The following is an 18,740-nucleotide window of genomic DNA, read 5'->3' on the forward strand; positions in this document are numbered from 1 at the left end:
GTACATCGTTCTTCTCGTGTCAAAATAGTAGACCAACCGATAGAATATCTTATCCGCCATAATCGTTATTGGCATACCACGGTAATCCTTCAGCATGCCATTGATTGATTCAACTAAATTTATTGTCATCGATCCATATCTCATCGCTCCATCATAAGCATTCATCCATTTGTCCCTTAAAATCTGGTCACACCATGCAACCGTGCATGCATCCATACAACTAATTTCGTTCATGATGCGATCAAACTTTCGCAATTGATTCCCATAAGCTGTACATTACAAAAATAATCAATACTTCGTTCTCAAATTTATGAACACGTATTTTCCTCAAATTTTAAAATTTCAAAATTTACTTGCTGCCTCAATAAGGTCTTTACCTTCGGCATTTTTGAATTATTTATTATAGTTGCTTACAAGTGTCGCAACCTAAAATTTAGGCTAACGGATTATCGGGTTAATTAAATCAACTAACCTAATTCGGACTCTTCCAAGCCCTATTGAATCGCAACTTAGGTTTATTCATGAGAAAATATTTAATCGGAACCACCATTAATCGTTTATGGTAGGTTCATTAGAAACCTAGATTATTTCTACGAACCGGAGAAAATGAGTCCGATGACTTGGTTACACTAATTGAAAAATTAACACCCTTTCGGTACCAATTTCATGAAAAAACAATTCCGATTGATTGATGTGAATTTGATGACTAATTGAAAAAATGTGACATGAGGACCATATATTATGCACCCAAGAGGATGATTTTTTTGGTATTTTCGATAATAAAAGAAAACATTCAAAAGCAATCAAAAATCTAAACAAAAATGCCCATAATATACCTTTTAATTTTTGATTTTTTCGAAAATCCTCTCATTCCCAAATATCTGAGCTAGAGCGAGATTTTATCCGCTACATCCTCGAGGATTCGAGCCAAGATGCGGATATGTATATAGAAAAACAGCATCCCTTTCACCAAAGGGCGGAACACGAATTTCTATACTAAATCATCATTCCATTTCATAAGATCATGGACAAGGCGTGTGATTTATTTTTCCGACGGGTCTAAGTACATAGGGGAGCATATATTAGGGGCATGTTTGTTTAAAAATGTGCAAATTTTATAACAAATCAAAACAAGCAAGCAAAACAAAAATAAAATAAAGATGAGTCAATTGAATTTTGAAATTTCGAAAATCCAAGAGTGGTGGCCGAAAATCTGAGATTGGGAATCGACCGTTCCTCATCCAAAATTTGATTTTAAATTTTTGAGAAAATTATCCTTGATAATTTGTAAAATATTTCAGATAATTCTCAAAATTTTGGATAATCATCCAATTCGAATCGGACATTATCTATAAATCAAATATTAACGAGAAATCCACAAGATAAGTCCATTCAACCGGATAAAGAAATCCAACCAATTCAATGATCATGAGATAGCAGTTCAAATCAAAAATTATCCAAGATAAAATCGGTCCTTATCCAACGTAGCCAACCACAAAGATTAGATAAAATCCAGTTCAACAATCTTTATCCATAACATGAGATGGTCATTAGATAATCGAAAATGAGGGGACTTCAACCAACCAGCATAAAATCAAAGCAATGACCATCCATCCATAGAGCAATTCGGCCAAGAGAAACATGTGAGCCAAAAATTCAAATTTAATTCCCCCAAAAAATTTCATCTTTTCATTTAATTCGATTTGAACTTAGAAAATGGTCGAACAAATTTAATTTTTGAGGAAAGATATCATTCCAATTAAATTTCATCAACTTCTCAGGAGTATCACAAAACTCGACCGATTTCATGAACAAATTAAGGTTGATCAGAATTTTTTTCATCTCAATAATCCGATCCTTGGCTCTAGCACAAGAATTGGCAACAAAAAAAAAAGGTTTAACTTTCCATTTTTAATTGCGCATCAAATACGTTCATCAAATCATTAGAACGAATGTGCAAGTCTTCCAAGTAAAACAAGCACGAATCGCAATCAAAAGTAAAGGAATTTTACCTTTTCAATACCAAATTTCCAGCGCACACGCACTTGGTGAAAACTGCCCAAAAACGGTCCCGCTTTGAGCCGATTCATCACCAAAACAGCCCAAATGATCTAACACAAGTGATAGAAAGATTAGAGCTTTAAATAATTGCAAAACAAGGGTCAATTAACCTCAAACCAGGGCTGAACAGGAGCTCCAAATCGGTCGGATAGTAGCTGGATTCCTCGGGCTGATTGAGCAACGCCGGGGGAGGACAACCGTGTCGAGGCTAAGATGGATCACGTGGCTGAATGGCGGAAGTGGACGGTGTCGTGACGATTCAATAAGCTCGATAAAAGGGAATTCGTAGCAGCAAAATCGAACTTCAATCGGAACGAAACGACAAGTAATTCGTGCAGAAAAGTGTAGTAATCGACCCTCAAACGACAAACAAAAGCCTGCACTTGATAGTCCATAAAAACGAGCTGAATAGCTACCGTTTTAGACACCGAACAGCAGAGTTTTAATCCCCAAATAGCAGAATTTCTCAACGCCCAAACAGTGGCGAAAACAGCCCCGAGCAGTGAACAAAATCTGCACTGGATTGTTAGCAGAACAGTCCAAAAAATAATGTTGTTTTGGATTCAATCCGTGAAGAATTAATCCTCTTGAACAGCCCGAAACTTCAGCACAAAATTGCAGCAAGAACAGCCTGTAAATAGCTGCAAAAGAGCCTTGAACAACAGCTTCTAATTTGCCGTATGTTACTCTGACCATTGGCTATTCTATCTCTTATCTTTTATCTTTCAGGTGCTCACGTAGGTGTGATGGATGTCACCTGTGCATGAGGACAAAGAAAGACAAAGAAGCAAACTTTTTGTAAGGGATCAAAAGAAAACTCTGTGATGATTTATCTTCATCCACGCTTGATGATGGTCTCCCCTTCAATGTGTTGGACGTGTCTGAGTGCAGTGGAAGCAACGAACTCAAGTTGCAGGATTGGGAGCGAGTTCCCCAACGAAAACCACCATTATTTCTCTTCAAGTCCTCTCTCAAAAAATCTGTCGTGTATTATTTTTAATGCGGCCTCCTCAACCCTAAGCCACAACGAGGTATTTATAAACTAATATGACTCGTTAATGACTGTAGGATTAAATTTATGATCTTCAAGAGTCCGATCCCATTAAAATTTCTCACAAACCGGACTATCATGGGTTATCCGAATTTCATCCTCTTGCAAGCTTGATCATCTTTAACATTTAAATGAGCACAAATGGGCTGAATTAAATATGAAAATAAGTTCAAGCCCTCTTAGAATTTTTCGGTAATCTCCCCATGCTTTGCCGAATTTTCCATGTGATGCCTAATCTGTCCGCTTGTCAATTTAAGCTCAATTACTTTCTCCGGCCTGAATACAATGATACGCACGATTGACGAAAAGTAAATATGTAATGCATGAGAAATTTATTTTTGGTGAGAATTATGACTAGTTCTCATTTTATGCTTGAAATGAATGATTTTAGAAAAATCAAAATTTAGATATCAACAACAAGATGTCGAACGCAATATCTGTGGTGGCCATGTAGAGGACGCCACCCCGCTGTCTCCATTGTTTTTTTAATCCCGATATGCCTGTCCGATATTACACAAATATTATCCCTACTAATGATATATCTCCGCAACAGAGTCATAAACCAAGTCCAATTATCAATATCTTCCCGATCAATCACAGCAAATGCCAACGGGAATATATGATTGTTGTCATCAAGTGAGGCCACTACAAGGAGCGTACCTTGTTGTTTCCCGTACAAATGAGTACCATCAACAAATATCACAGGCCGACAACTTACGAAACCTTCAATCGTCCGCTTGAAAGTCCAAAACATCCAGTTGAAAATGGTGCAGCTCTAATCTAGGTTCATGTGATCATCAATCACAAAATGAGAACCTGGATTCCTTACCGTCATTTGTTCATGAACTTTCTCAACATACCGTACGACTCATCCCATCCACCAAAAGGTTCGGCAATCATCATTTGTCTAGCTGCCCAGGTTTTACGATAAATAGGTTTGAAGTGCAATTTATCATGAATCTCCGCTATCATTGCCTTGATTATAATATCTGGTTTGGCGGTAACCATTGCTTTTATTTGGCTGCATATAAATCTCTAATAAAGTTGCCGATGATCCCGTGACATTTGAGGATTACTACATGTGTGTGGCCTATTGTACTTAATTATTTTCCAAAATAGGGTACCTGCTTTATTAGACGCGCAAAGCCTCCAATCACACAGTCCATTTCGATTACCACACATTATCACATATTGTGACTTATTTGTGACATAACTGCGAAAGTGACGGTTTCTTATCAGAAAGTACTCTTTCGCACCCAACTACGCCCGAGCTTGGCTCTTGTATTGACTTACATCATATTAAAGTCGATTTTTGAATAGGGCGGCGGATGTACCAACGGCAAGATGGGATTTCTGCAATAGATCTTGTAGTAAACCTCCATTTTGTCACCTCCGACATCTTCCTCATCACTGTCATCAGCGTTCATCTAAGCATCATCTCCATCATTATCATCATTATGATAGGGGTCCATATACTAATTATGCACACCAACGTCATCTTCACCAACATTATAACCTTCTCCAGTTGAACGATTTATCACTTGGTGTTCAGCTACGGTTACAAAAAACTGTAAAAATCCCGTAGCACTAGTCCGAAGTGTAAATTGCTGGATCATCCTAACGGTACCATCATCATGCACCACCGTAATGTCATATATGACACAATCCCGTGTTAAAACCGAGAATCTATATATCAACTTATGAATATACTGGTTGGGTGTCACATTCAACGTGCTCTCTATCCTAGCACGTAACTAATTAAATGTCAATATGTTTGCAAACTCCAACATGGTAGATTGTCGACCTTTGTAATCATGTCCATATTCTTTTTGCATTATTCTACCTCCTCAGTATACAATCGCAAACAATGTAGATGACATTCTGCTAAACAAAGAAATTACAAATTATTTCGCACATACAATTTAGTAAACATTGTCCCGAACACATTAAAAAATTAATATTATAACAATTAATATATCAAATGAAATAAATGTATGGTATAGCCCTAAGGACTTAGAAAATATGTGATCAAAGTGCATGGACAAATCAGAAAAATTTGTGAGCCAATTTGTCGGAAGGGGAAAAATTATCATTTTCGAAAATATGGAAAGTCAAATTACCCAAATTAGGATTTAGCCAATTAACTGTGGCCATTTCCTATTTTTCAAGATTTTTCGAAATTTTTTCAATTTTTTTGGGAGAGATTTTGCCATAAGGGAAAATTTGTTATTTTTTTTTTTAAATCGGGGGCCAAATACCCACAATAATCCATGGCTAGTTGATTATGGTCATTTACTACTTTTTCAAATTTTGAATGAATTTTTTCGATTTTTTCTAATTTTCTATGATTTTAAAATATTTTTTAATCAGTTTTCTATTATTTGATTTTTTATTATTTGAATTTTGAAATTATTTTAAAAGACTATTTTTCGGACCGGGTCAAATTCAGCTTGCGATTCTCGGACCATCCGATCACCTAGAAATGAATATGGACATAATTGCGAAAATAAGTCCCAAAAAAATTTTAACGAGATTAGGGCGAATTTTTTTATTTACCATGTCTCCAAGTACGCCATCATGTTCTCCTTCATGGCTTTCTCTAGCGGTTCCAGTTGCTAACTTTTTTTTTTAAAATAGAGCCGCTAGAAAAATCCATGAAGGAGAACACGGTAGCGTACTTGGAGATAGGGTAAATAAAAAAATTTGCCATAATCTCATTAATTTTTTTAATCAAGTCAAATCTGGCCCACGCTTCTCATGCCGTGCCATCCGATAACCTTTTTTTTTTATTTTCCCAAAAAATCATTTTAAACTCCTAAAATGTAAACATTTTTAAATAATATCTAAATTCGTAAACATTGTAACAATTATCGAAACATTTGCAAAAATTTAAAACAAATTACTAACAACCTATAGGTAACATAGATTATTCAGATATAAATAATAACCACATAAATAAATCTACCCTTACGAAATGGCAAAAAATAATTACAACGAAATTTACCTCAAATTATTGAGGGAGCACACGCACCGAATCGGGAGCTCAAACTGTCAAGAGAAAGTATCGAATTAATTTAAATATTATGAAAACATTAACATAAAAACGTAGTACTAACAACATATAAATCATGTAAAAAAATTCATACTTAATTATAAAGAAATAGCATCTAAGGGAGAGTGTTTGAAGAGCAGCAAGAGCGTCTAAAGGAAAGCGTTTGAAGTATAGTAAGAGCGTCTAAGGGAGAGGGAGACCATCCGAAAGACAGAATAAGTGATAGAATGTTTTGAGGTGAAGGAAGAACGTCCGAAGGAGATGAAGAGCAAGAAAGCGTTCGGAAAAGAGAGAAAAATGAGGATGAAAGAATGAGAGAGATGAAATTTCAAAGAAGGAAAAGGGGGAAGAGGGGGGAAAAGACGCAGAGGCTACAGAGCCCATGAACCCGCAAATACTACAATGCGTGAGTTGAGCGAGGGGGGGCCCGCCCCAAAAATTAGGCTACCGAATCGTGGAGGGGGGGCCCCCTCGCTCGGCGCTTGGGTCGCCAAGCGAGAGCCGCTCGGTAGCCCAACCGCCGAGTGAGACCCAAATTTGTAGATAATTTTTTTTAAATAGTTTCATATTTTTTAAAAAATTAAATTGGAAAAAAAACCCCTGAAAGTTTCGGTAAGTTTCAGTCATTATCAATTTCTTTTTATTTATTCATTTCACGTTTTTGCAAATGTTTCGTCCATCAAATCTAGATTTGCTTCTTTTTTTTTTTTTTTTTTGTTGAACTAAATAATCATGGTTGATTGACCCCTCAATTTGGTCGACAAATCTCAGCCTGCAAAACGTTCGAATTGGGCGGGAATGCATTTGGGGAAAATGCACTATTCATCCGGGTCCGTGGGCCGGATGCGTTTCTCACCGATAGACTCGATCATCTTAATTTCTCGAAATTGACTTGCAATTCTTTGAAATTGATCAAATTAAATCACAAAATTGAAATTAAGAGCACCAATTCTATTAGGAAATGCCATTTTCCCCAAATTTTTGCAAGGGATTGTATAAAAACCCCAAATTGGTTATTGGATCCAAATATGAAAATCTGCAAATTGAAGCCATAAATGGCTAAATCAGACCAAAATAACCATGCCAATTGATTCAGGAGGGTGAAAAACATAGGTCAATGGTCTTATTTTTGCATGGCAATCCATAGATTTCAAGTAATTTCATTTTTACCAAGATCTAGGGACTAAGTTGAAAGGAAAGTATGCAATTTCGCCCAATCTATGCAATTGTGCAATTTTAGTGATCAATTGGATCAAATTGCAATACAGAGCAATTAAGTTGAATGTTAAGACTCTAAAATGAAAAGATTACAAATTAAAAGACTCAAATGCCATTTTTTAGGCAAATTCAACTCTAAGTGTAATGAAGGAACACATAAAATTGAACTTGATTTTTGAATTTTCAAAAGGTCAAAAAGATAAGTCAAAAAGATAAGGGGATTAAAATAAATATATATACTATTTTTATTTATTTTTACGACCTTGAATGCTATTTTTCGTATTTTTTCAAATATTTTCTTATTTTCGAAAAATATTAAAAAATACAAAAAATATGAACATTTATTTTTTGGTAAAAAAATGGTTCCTTAAGCTTGGCCAAGGCTACCAAAGTTGATTTTGCAATTTTTCAACTTTTTAAGAATTTTTTATGAATTTTCCAAAAATAAGTCGAAAAAAGACCGATCAAAAAAATCAGGTGTCAACAAGAATAAACACCATAAAAATCAGATGTCAACAAGAATAAACACCATATTCTTTGACATATTCACACTCGCAACCATTTTATTGTTCTGACCTCTAAACCCAAGGCTAAGATTTTTCATGTGGACAGTGTAGTCTTCTTTGGTTATGGTTTCAATTAACGTTGTGAACAACATCTCCTCTGCTTCGTCCAAGACCTCTTCCTTGAAAATGGCCTCGGTCTTGGCCTCGATCTTCATTTGCACCTCGAACTTGCGCAAGGACTCTACATTGGTCCGTCTTATCTCAAATAGTCAACCGAGTTTGGAGTACCGTGATAGCCTATTTGTCATCAATCGATTTAACGATTTATGTAATGAAGTTTATGCTGTGAATGTGAGATTATAAGAAGCTAAATGAAGTGCAGTTTGATATTCAGTGCAATGTTTTGAATTAGTGGTGTCGGTATAAAGTTTTGATCTGGTTGAGTTAGTCCCAGAATTTGAGCACGAAAGGAACAACCATCATCCCATGACCGACCCCCCTATGTAAACCCCACCTTTCTCTCTCTTCCTCTCATTTCCGGATTTGGATCCCCTGCCATAGAGGGTTAATGGCAGGGGTGACATAAAATAAAATCCAGCCGTTCGTTTGAATCCGAAGGCTGAGATTCAGCCACGTCATCCGAAGAGGGGGAGCTCAAATTTGAGCGCGCGAAACCAGCACTTCTAAATAAAAAATTAAAAAATCTAATTTCCTCTCTCCTCAAATCTTACATATCGACGCCGGCATCCTCTCTCGTTCCCTTTTACCTCTCTCAAACTTCCTCCATCGTCCTCCTCCTCCTTTTGCTCCGGTGACGCTTCTCTTCGACGCCGGCGTCCGCGGAACTCTCAAATTTGCTCCATCGTCCTCCTCCGTTTGCGCCGGTGGCGCTCCTCTTCGACGCCATCATCCGCGGAACCGCCGTCGACTTTCCCGACACCAAATCCAGGGGCGCGGCAGTGGCTTCGAAGCCGCGCACATATCCATCTCTCTAAAAAAGATTACGACTCCGTGCGCATCGGTGGCTTCGAACCCGAGCACATATCCATCTCTCTCTCCGCCGATTATGACTCCGTGTGGATCTCCTCGATTACGGGTTGGTGCTCGATCGATCTCCTCTTCTTTTCTTCGGATTTGGTTTCTATGATTCGGCATTCTTGAGAAGTTTTTAGGATTTTTTGGTTTAACTCATGTTGGTGAGTGTGGGACTTTGCTCTGCATCTAAATGTCCGCCGAACTCAAGGGTGGATTTTCGAGGATTGGCGCGGATGAGCTGTAGAAGCACCCGATTGGTGTGGCCTTTGTTGTTTTCCTTGGTGAAGAACAGAGAGGAGGAAAAAAATTATCTTAATCTTGTTTTGAGTCTTTAGTTGAATTATCGGGCCCCTTTTTTTTAGAGCCCTTTTATCATCGTTCTTATGAGGCGATTTTCGTTGTTGTGCTTATTTTGATTCATTCGAGAAGAAAGAAAAAAAAAAGATACTTCTATGGCGGTGTATTATAAATTTAAGAGTGCAAGAGATTTCGATTCAATTCCTATGGACGATCCATTTATATCAGTTGGTGTTTTGAAAGAAAAATTTATCTGACCGTAGCTCATTGCCTTTTGCCACATCGAAACTGCATAATCCCCCGCCATCACCTTCAGCTCCAGCAAGTTACGGTTGATGACCTTCTCATGGATGGCCAAGTATGGCCGAAAGAAGTAGCTGTAGATGTACTGTGTGCCCTGGAAATTTCAAACATGATTGAAGGGGGGCAAAAAGATCATGAACTCGAAAAGAAGTTCTCAAATTCTGCGTTGGATGAGACATGAAGTAGACATAAATCCTCAATGCATACCTTTGTCTGGGGATGCCATAAATAGACGAAGAGCTCTATGGAGAAGCTGAATCATAGAAACCAAATGCTAAATCAGCGGCTTAGAAACCAAATGCGGTGTATTTGAGATGTCTTTAAGGCAATGTATTTTTGGATGTTCAATATACATGTGAGTTATTTACTTGGAATTGTAGGTCTACATCATCATTGTAGGCCATGTCCTCATAGTTTTCTTGTTTTTTCCTGATGCGGTACTCTCTGCTATTGGTGGGTTAAAAGTTGGGGTGACTGCAATTGGGGCGGGTAATATAATGTTTAGTGATTAGTATTTGTTACTTATATGCTCCTCTTAAAACAAATTTTCTTTTGGTGAAAAGAAGACGTTTCATCTTTTTCTTTGTTTTGTTTTTATGTTAGTTTGTTTGAGAGAAGCATTTTAAGAATCCTCTCAGTAGTTGTTCGTTAAAATGTAAAAAATGTAAAAAATTATAACACCCTACCTCGGACAATGAACTGGTAGAATGTACCTTAAGGGTAGGCCTTCATTTCTTTTGATATATATAAATGACAATTGTAAAGGGAAGTTTAGCATGATAATGAATAATATTTTTTTTTCCCCTTGATAAGCATTACAGCTTTTTCCCGATATTAGATCAGCATACCTATAGCAGTGATGCTTTTAATAAGAAATGATGCTTTTCTCGGATAGCTTATTGGTTGGAATTTGTCTCTTGTGCTTTTCTCTCTCATTCTAGTAGCTTTGATAAATTAACTTCTAATGATAAGTGACGTTTTTCTTAGTTTGAAGATAAACTACCTTCATACACTGGCATTGAGAGACTCCCTCTCAAATGAATATGGAGGGAGTAGTAACTACCATGCTTAGTACTAGCAGCGAAATTATCCCTCAAATGGAGACTCCCTCTCAAATGGATGATGATGGCACAAGGTAAGTAATGTCTTCATGAAAGTATGTTAGTTTTTCTTCTGTTTTATTGTTTGTTATTCAAGTTTATCGTCTAATGACGTCACTTTGTCCACTATGTTTTTGTGTGATTTTATCAGCAGTAATGTTTGGACTCCACAAATGGGTATGGAATTTAATGATGTAGATGAGGCATGGGAGTTTTGGAAGATCTATGCATTAAAAATTGGTTTTGGTGTACGTAGGAGAGTTACTAACAAAGGGAAGGATGGTTCCATAACTTCTACACGTTTTTGTTGTGCAAAAGAGGGACATCGACAAAAGATAAACGGCTGGAATTAGTAAAAAAAGCCTAGGCCTGAAACGAGGATGGACTGTCATGCCCGAATGGGAATCAAATTAGTTCGAGAGAGCGGTAAATATTTTGTGTATGATTTTGAGCCAATGCATTCCCATCCACTCCACTTTGCAGAGTGTACTCACTTGATACGGTCACATAGGCAAATAAGCGACGTCCAAGCTCAGCCAAATTGTGTTGGGCGACAATGCGGGCCTCACCACGAGAGACAGCAGCATGACTTGTCTAGTGTACAATCTGGGGGAAGAGAAAACGTAGGTTACACGAGGGTTGATGTGAAAAACTATCTTCGCACTAAACGAGGGAGAGACATGGAGTTTGGGGACGCAGGATGTTTGTTAAAGTATTTCGAAAAACGCCAAATCTTAGACACATCTTTCTTTTATCTTTGTTCGAGCTTGATAGTAATGAGCAAATAACAAACATATTTTGGGCGAGACTCTAGAATGGTTATTGATTATGCCCTTTTTGGTGATGTTGTGACCTTTGACACAACATTTTCCACCAACAAAGAGTATAGGCCACTCGGTGTATTTATTGGATTCAATCACCATAGAGAGCTTGTGATTTTTGGGGCTGCACTTTTATATGATGAAACCGCAGATTCATTCAAATGGCTTTTCGAGACATTCTTGGGGGCACACAAATATAGGAGGCCTGCAACAATTTTTACTGATCAAGATGCAGCAATGTCGAAGGCATTAGAAGAGGTGATTCCTGAGACAAGACATGGATTGTGTACATGGCATCTAATGCAAAATGCTATGAAAAATGTTGGTCACTTAATGAGGAATGGATCTAATTTTTTGACTGATTTAAAGAAGCTTGTCTATGAATATGTAGAAGTGAAAAAAATTTGAGGAGGCTTGGGATTCATTACTTTCAACATATGAAGCTACCGATAATTCTTGGCTTCAAAATCTGTATAGGTTGAAAGAGAAGTGGGCTAGATGTTATATGAAATCTACAAGTGACTTTGGGGATACGTAGTACACAATTGAGTGAGAGTTTGAATGGAGATTTGAAGGATTATCTTGCGTGTAATGTAAATCTAAATGGATTTTTCAAGAGATTTGATAAGGTTGTGAGTGATAAGCGGTACAAAGAGTTACAAAGGCTGAGTTTAATGCTAGAGAGAAATTGCCCACAATTTTGTGTCGGACATCACCTATGTTGCAGCAAGCAAGCAAGGTCTATACACCTTCAATGTTTGAAAATTTTCAGACAGAATGGATGAAAACTTTATCCCTGGTTATCAAGGAACGTAATGAGATGGGTATCTTGCGGGAATATGTTGTTGGTTCATTTGGTACAAATGATGCAGAGTATAAGGTCACGGGCGGCCCAAGCAATGAAGTGGTAACTTGTGCTTGTAATCATTTTGAGACCGTTGGGATATTATGTTGCCATGCGTTGAAGGTGCTTGATAACTTGGACATAAAGTTAATTCCTAGTGCTTACCTTTTGAAGAGATGGACACGTGAAGCAAGAGATGGAATACTCGAGAAGCATGGTTTAGATACTCGGGTATAAATTATCGTTATATTCTTTTGTACTCAATTTAGTATTCTAATTTATTGGTAACTTCTAATAGATTCTATATATTTGTTTAGGGGAATGGTGACATGGATGTTACTGATAGATATAGAGAGGTGTGTCCCGAGTTTGTGAAGATAGCAGTCAAGGGCTCACAAACTATTCAGAGATATGAATTTATCAAGAAGATGATCTTGACCATTAACAAATCTCTCGATGAAATGCCACTTGGAGGCGAGTCTCGGAGAAATCTCGCAGGCTTAAGTGAAGATACGAGTCTCGTTGCAAAATGTACGGGCCTCAAGAAGAAAGATGGACGCAAAGGAGGAAAGCGACATAAGAGCTGTCTAGAGAAAAATAAAAGAAAAAGAAAGAAGCAAGGAGACGCACCTCAAGCTTCTTCGCAAGCTTCTTGTGCACCTCAAGTTCTTGGAAGTTACAATAACTCTCCGGGTTTTTATAGTAATCTACTCAGTACGTTTGAGGCACCACGAGACTTCAATATGACTTCCATGATAACATCGCTTGGTAACGGGTAATGCACTATTCTATTTGCAATAAGTTATGTTCATCTTATTATGTTCATTTTATCATGCATGCTAATTTCTGATTTGTTATGTCTATTTGCGAAAGTTTTGGATTTGTTGTCTGCATTAATGGTTTTCACTTTGTAAGGGTCAGATTTTTTCATATTTATTAACACTCGGGACATTTCATTGTGGATGTTTAGGCTTACGAGCTTGGTTATGCAACCCCACCAGCTCCCCCCGAACTTAGAACATACAGCCCCATCCGAAGTTCATCTATTTCAAAAAGATGCTGTGATTTCGGGTATTGTTGTTTGTCCTGTAGAGAGTTCATGTACTTCATAGATTCTAAGGAATGTTTGATGTCATATTATCATACCTTGCTAGAGAGGTTTCTTCCTAAAGTTTTGAGGGAAACGAAACTAAAAAATCTTCATCAGTTCAAAGTAACTTGGCTATTACTGCATAATGTTTTATTGGAGAAGGTGGCTGTAGCGATACTATTGGCATTGGCTTGCAAATAAATTGTTAATGCTTGAAAACGAAGTTTTCTATGTAGAGAAGTGAGATCAGATCCTTATCCGGCTACGCTATGTCGATATAGTTCAAGAATATATTGTCCTTCCTCTGTGAATACCATCAAAGCTCCTGTGTGAGCTTACTTGTATATCTTACAATATACGTGATCTAACCACTGCACGTAGAGATTGGCCATTACTTATAAATTGGATCTTGCATAATATTGTACATTTAGCTTTTTGAAAATTATTCGCTGCCTTAAGTAAACAACTTCTTGGAAAAAAAAAAAAGTAAACAACTTCGTGATTTTCTTGGTGGTTGAACTGCCAAAGAGAAACCAATATCAGGTCCCTATGATAGTTTAGGTCCATTTATCAACATAGATATTTAAGGTGTTCACTTTTTGCTGGACGAAGGCCTCTAAGTGAATTCACTTAGAGCTTATCTCGTTTTGAGTTAAATGACTTGATCGATTTGTGTTGAGCAAGCACTTGCTAGCCGAAAGCCCGTGAGTTACGGGGTTCTGAAAGAAACAAGTACATTCTGAGTCCTGTTTTCATGGACTTACATGCGGGCGGGATCTAAGGAAATTTACAATGGAGACGTTTCATCTTTATCTAAGGAAACAAGTACATTCTGAGTCCCGAAAGAAGCGAAAGGCTTCTTTCTCTTCATTGTCTTTGTTGATCATTATTTGGGTTATTAACAGAATCTTTGTTGTTACTTGATATCACTCAATCTGGTGCTTGCTGGAAAATGATTTAAAAAACAGATACTCTTTCGAAAATCTTTTTACAAAAATGTGATTTTCTTTTCCATATTAGTAGAAGGTGGGAAGTATGTTCATCATGTTGCTTCTCTGATTATGTAGGTGATGAAATTTGGAAATGAGAATCAAATAAATTTTATTGCTTCGGAGGATCGTGGATCATTTGCTGCAGCTTTGGTTGAAGCATAGATTGAGCTTTTCAACTCTTTGATTGATGGATGTAGAGAGGCTGTCAAAATGGGAAACGTTGATCCGAAGCTTGGTTTTGTGGTAGTCTTCCCCCAACCACATCCTTCCCTCCTGTTGATCCGAACCTTTTCAACTCTTCTAATGTTTTAAGTTGTGTATTGTTACTTCCTAATGTTTCATGCTTGACAAAATACTCGATGTTTTATTGTTAGTCAATGTTTTTTTTATGGGGGACCTGGTTGCGTTTTTTGTTTTCCATTCACTACCATTTGATCCCTTATTCTTTTTATGTTTTTGTTTCTCTTCTGCTTTTGTTGCTCATATGTTTCTTGTGTTTTGGATTTAAAGATGACTTTTTGTTCCGACTTTGTGTGAACCCATGTGGTTTATATAATTTGTATCGACCTCGGTTTTCATTCATGTTTCGCACTTTTCTAATGCGAAGCCCTTTTTTTCGTAGAATGGAAAACCTTTTTTTTTTTCATAAAAGAATAGAAAAAAAAATGGAAAGGGGGACATGAAAAGAAAAAGAAAAAAAAAGGTAACCCGCTTTGTGCGAACTCATGTGGTTTATATAATTTGTGTCTGACCTCGGTTTTCATTCATGTTTCGCACTTTTCTAATGCAAAGTCCTTTTTTTCGTAGAATGGCAAACCTTTTTTTTTTCATAAAAGAAAAGAAAAGAAAATGGAAAGGGGGACATGAAAAAGAAAAGTAAAAAAAAAAGGTAACCCGCTTTGTGCGAACTCATGTGATTTATATAATTTGTATCTGACCTCGGTTTTCATTCATGTTTTGCACTTTTCTAATGCGAAGCCCTTTTTAGTGTAGAATGGGCAACTTTTTTTTTTCATAAAAGATAAGTAAAAAAAAAAAATGGAAACGGGAACATGAAAAAGAAAAGAAAAAAAAAAATGTAACCCGCTTTGTGTGAACTCATATGATTTATATAATTTGTATCTGACCTCGGTTTTCATTCATGTTTTGCACTTTTCTAATGCGAAGCCCTTTTTAGTGTAGAATGGGAAACTTTTTTTTTCATAAAAGATAAGTAAAAAAAAAATGGAAACGGGAACATGAAAAAGAAAAGTAAAAAAAAAAGGTAATCCGCTTTGTGCAAACTTGCGTTGTTTATATAATTTGTGTCTGACCTCGGTTTTCATTCATGTTTCGCACTTTTCTAATGCAAAGTCCTTTTTAGTGTAGAATGGGAAACTTTTTTTTTTCATAAAAGATAAGTAAAAAAAAAAATGGAAACGGGAACATGAAAAAGAAAAGTAAAAAAAAAGGTAATCCGCTTTGTGCAAACTTGCGTTGTTTATATAATTTGTGTCTGACCTCGGTTTTCATTCATGTTTCGCACTTTTCTAATGCAAAGTCCTTTTTTTCGTAGAATGGCAAACCTTTTTTTTTCATAAAAGAAAAGAAAAGAAAATGGAAAGGGGGACATGAAAAAGAAAAGTAAAAAAAAAAGGTAACCCGCTTTGTGCGAACTCATGTGATTTATATAATTTGTATCTGACCTCGGTTTTCATTCATGTTTTGCACTTTTCTAATGCGAAGCCCTTTTTAGTGTAGAATGGGCAATTTTTTTTTTTTCATAAAAGATAAGTAAAAAAAAAATGGAAATGGAAACATGAAAAGAAAAGTAAAAAAAAAAGGTAATCCGCTTTGTGCAAACTTGCGTCGTTTATATAATTTGTGTCCGACCTCGGTTTTCATTCATGTTTCGCACTTTTCTAATGCGAAGGCCTTTTTTTCGTAGAATGGAAAACCTTTTTTTTTTCATAAAAGAAAAGAAAAAAAAAATGGAAAGGGGGACATGAAAAGAAAAGTAAAAAATAAAGGTAACCCGCTTTGTGCGAACTCATGTGGTTTATATAATTTGTATCCGACCTTGGTTTTTCATTCATGTTTCGCACTTTTCTAATGCGAAGCCCTTTTTAGTGTAGAATGGGAAACTTTTTTTTTTCATAAGAGAAAAGTAAAAAAAAAAAAGGAAACGGGAACATGAAAAGAAAAGTAAAAAAAAAAAGGTAATTCGCTTTGTGCAAACTCACGTCATTTATATAATTTGTGTCCGACCTTGGTTTTCATTCATGTTTCGCACTTTTCTAATGCGAAGCCCTTTTTTCGTAGAATCGAAAACCTTTTTTTTTTTTTTTAAAAGAGAAAGAAAAAAAAAGGAAAGGGGGACATGAAAAAGAAAAGTAAAAATAAAAGGTAACCCGCTTTGTGCAAACTCATGTGGTTTATATAATTTGTATCCGACCTCGGTTTTCATTCATGTTTCGCACTTTTCTAATGCGAAGCCCTTTTTTTCGTAGAATCGGAAACTTTTTTTTTTCATAAAAGATAAGTAAAAAAAAATGGAAAGGGGGACATGAAAAAGAAAAGTAAAAAAAAAAGGTAATCCGCTTTGTGCAAACTTGCGTCGTTTATATAATTTGTATCTGACCTCGGTTTTCATTCATGTTTCGCACTTTTCTAATGCGAAGCCCTTTTTTTCGTAGAATCGAAAACATTTTTTTTTTTTCACAAAAGAAAAGTAAAAAAAAAATAGAATGGGGGACATGAAAAAGAAAAACCTGTCTGCGACTTAGAGGGAAAAACTTCAACAAGGTAGGTTGTATTAAGAAAAAAAAAAACACTAACTCATTCTTTGCCCTGCAAAGAAAAACACAAACAATTCTCAGCAGCAAAAACATGAAAACCTATCTGCCACATTACCAGTCATCCTTCTTTATGAGCGTATAAGCCCTATGCAAAGAATCTTTACAGGAGAGAGGACCAAATATAAAAGGTAGTCACATTTACTTAGTAACATTCATTAAGAAGCTCTAAATCTCCGGAAACAAGGTAGCATGTACTTTTGAGTGATTACAAAGGCATAAATGCAAATACTAACATCTTTTTCACGTCCTACAAGTTCAAGCTACATCTTCCACAAAACAATAATGCAAGAAGCATTTCTAATCGATGTTAACGTTCCTGAAGCCACTAATCAATTCTCTGAAGTTGTCATTCACCTCCCTTGCATTCTGTAGCTCCCGTACAGTCAATTGAAGCGAACCTTGAGTATGTTCCAATTCTTGTATAGTCAATCGATGCGAACATTGGCTATGTTCCAGCTCCCTTCGAGTTTGTTCCAGCTCAAATCGGGTTTGTTCCAACTCCATTTCCAGATCTCTAATTATACGGCTACAACCACTGGGACAATCATCGTCCCGATTAGACATAACAAGAAACCATATAATTATTATATCCCTAAACCATTGGAAAATTAAAGTGTCTTATTACAAAAGTAAGGAACTAACATACCTGCTTCACATGTTCATTAGTGGGAGGAAATCGTGTAGGTAAATGAATTGTCGTTGGCAACTCCTTCATATTGAAAAATTTCAAGTACGCCTGTTTTGCGGCTTCCCAATTGTTATATCCTTTGTAATTAGCCTTACTAAAACCACTTACTTGAACTTCAGTTTGAGGCCAATTATTGTATATGCCGATATTACGGCCATTGAAAACAACATAGTATTCCTTCGGCATTTCAACAAACCTAAAATAGCATAGAGAAGTGACATACAACACCAAGGGGCATTAGCATTCAATTTACAAAGCATTCTTGTGAACATCAAAGTAATCACCTTGATGACAAACCTAAAAAATTATCCACTGAACAAAATCAAGTGAGATTAGCAAGTTCGTTGAACCATTTGAGAGGTTACAGAACCAATAAAATGCGACAACCAATAGATGAAGCAACAAATTTTCTAATGATTGGCAATCAACCAAGCTTTGAACTTATAAATCAGAGCATCTGCATTCCTAAAAGTATCAAAGTGCAACAGAGAGAATATATATGGATAAGTCCCTCCTCCATCATCAACTCCATTCCACACGTGTTTATATACGAGTATGTGAAGGTGATCTCGAATTCAAAAAACAACTCCTTAGGGGAATAAAATATGCGGGATGGAAAAGAAACATCAATGGAATGGAGTTGATGGTGGTATTGCTTCCCGAGGTTTGCACTTAAATTGCTTGCTAAGATAAGCATGAATGTTTCAAAAGCTTCTCCCTGGAGCTCTTTTCTGCTCAAATATCAAATTAGGTGATATTGACTGTGGAGAAAGTACCCTCCTCCTCCCTCGGCCAGCCTTAACTAATCATCGGGTCGGCCTCTAAAAGCTTCTCCAGAGAGCTCA

At 36.6% G+C, this 18,740-nt stretch overlaps 2 protein-coding genes and 1 long non-coding RNA gene across 5 annotated transcripts; 1 reads left to right on the plus strand and 2 right to left on the minus strand.

Annotated features, from left to right (window-relative positions):
• Positions 1 to 10,586: 10,586 nt before the first annotated feature.
• Positions 10,587 to 13,082, plus strand: LOC125315134 (protein FAR-RED ELONGATED HYPOCOTYL 3-like). 3 transcript variants are annotated; one of them, XR_007198494.1, is made up of 3 exons: positions 10,587 to 10,658; positions 12,463 to 12,519; positions 12,606 to 12,756. XR_007198494.1 is itself a non-coding variant. In XM_048279311.1 (3 exons), the coding sequence occupies exons 1-3, from the start codon at positions 11,324 to 11,326 to the stop codon at positions 13,065 to 13,067; spliced, it is 531 nt and encodes a 176-aa protein (XP_048135268.1). In that variant the 5' UTR covers positions 11,309 to 11,323; the 3' UTR covers positions 13,068 to 13,082. The 3 variants fall into 3 exon arrangements, 2 of the variants coding, with proteins under 2 accessions (XP_048135268.1, XP_048135267.1); XM_048279311.1 differs by lacking the exon at positions 10,587 to 10,658 and adding an exon at positions 11,309 to 11,335 and having other exon boundaries at positions 12,606 to 13,082; XM_048279310.1 differs by lacking the exon at positions 10,587 to 10,658 and having other exon boundaries at positions 12,113 to 12,519; positions 12,606 to 13,082.
• A 1,463-nt stretch (positions 13,083 to 14,545) lies between these two features.
• On the minus strand, positions 14,546 to 14,737 carry LOC125315151. The gene is made up of 2 exons (XR_007198505.1): positions 14,658 to 14,737; positions 14,546 to 14,601 (listed from the first exon to the last, which is right to left on the minus strand). It is a non-coding gene; the product is annotated as an uncharacterized LOC125315151 (long non-coding RNA).
• A 2,450-nt stretch (positions 14,738 to 17,187) lies between these two features.
• LOC115733475 lies at positions 17,188 to 18,151 on the minus strand. Its single transcript, XM_030664131.2, has 4 exons — positions 17,854 to 18,151; positions 17,648 to 17,759; positions 17,520 to 17,605; positions 17,188 to 17,199 (listed from the first exon to the last, which is right to left on the minus strand). Exons 1-4 carry the CDS (start codon positions 18,079 to 18,081, stop codon positions 17,188 to 17,190), a joined length of 438 nt encoding a protein of 145 aa, XP_030519991.1. The 5' UTR covers positions 18,082 to 18,151.
• Positions 18,152 to 18,740: the final 589 nt, after the last annotated feature.

This window comes from Rhodamnia argentea, chromosome 5 (assembly GCF_020921035.1).
Source record: "Rhodamnia argentea isolate NSW1041297 chromosome 5, ASM2092103v1, whole genome shotgun sequence".
Lineage (NCBI taxonomy): Eukaryota > Viridiplantae > Streptophyta > Magnoliopsida > Myrtales > Myrtaceae > Rhodamnia > Rhodamnia argentea.

Bases quoted from the DNA above. Each gene is read 5' to 3' on its own strand.
- LOC115733475 (XM_030664131.2), bottom strand. From the start codon at position 18,081: ATGCCGAAGGAATACTATGTTGTTTTCAATGGCCGTAATATCGGCATA. The intron at 17,760-17,853 runs GTATGTTAGTTC...ATGTCTAATCGG, and splicing joins CTAATGAACATGTGAAGCAG to GACGATGATTGTCCCAGTGG. The intron at 17,606-17,647 runs GTTCGCATCGAT...AACATACTCAAG, and splicing joins GGAGCTGGAACATAGCCAAT to GTTCGCTTCAATTGACTGTA.
- LOC125315134 (XM_048279310.1), top strand. From the start codon at position 12,163: ATGTTGCAGCAAGCAAGCAAGGTCTATACACCTTCAATGTTTGAAAAT. The intron at 12,520-12,605 runs GTATAAATTATC...ATATTTGTTTAG, and splicing joins AGCATGGTTTAGATACTCGG to GGGAATGGTGACATGGATGT.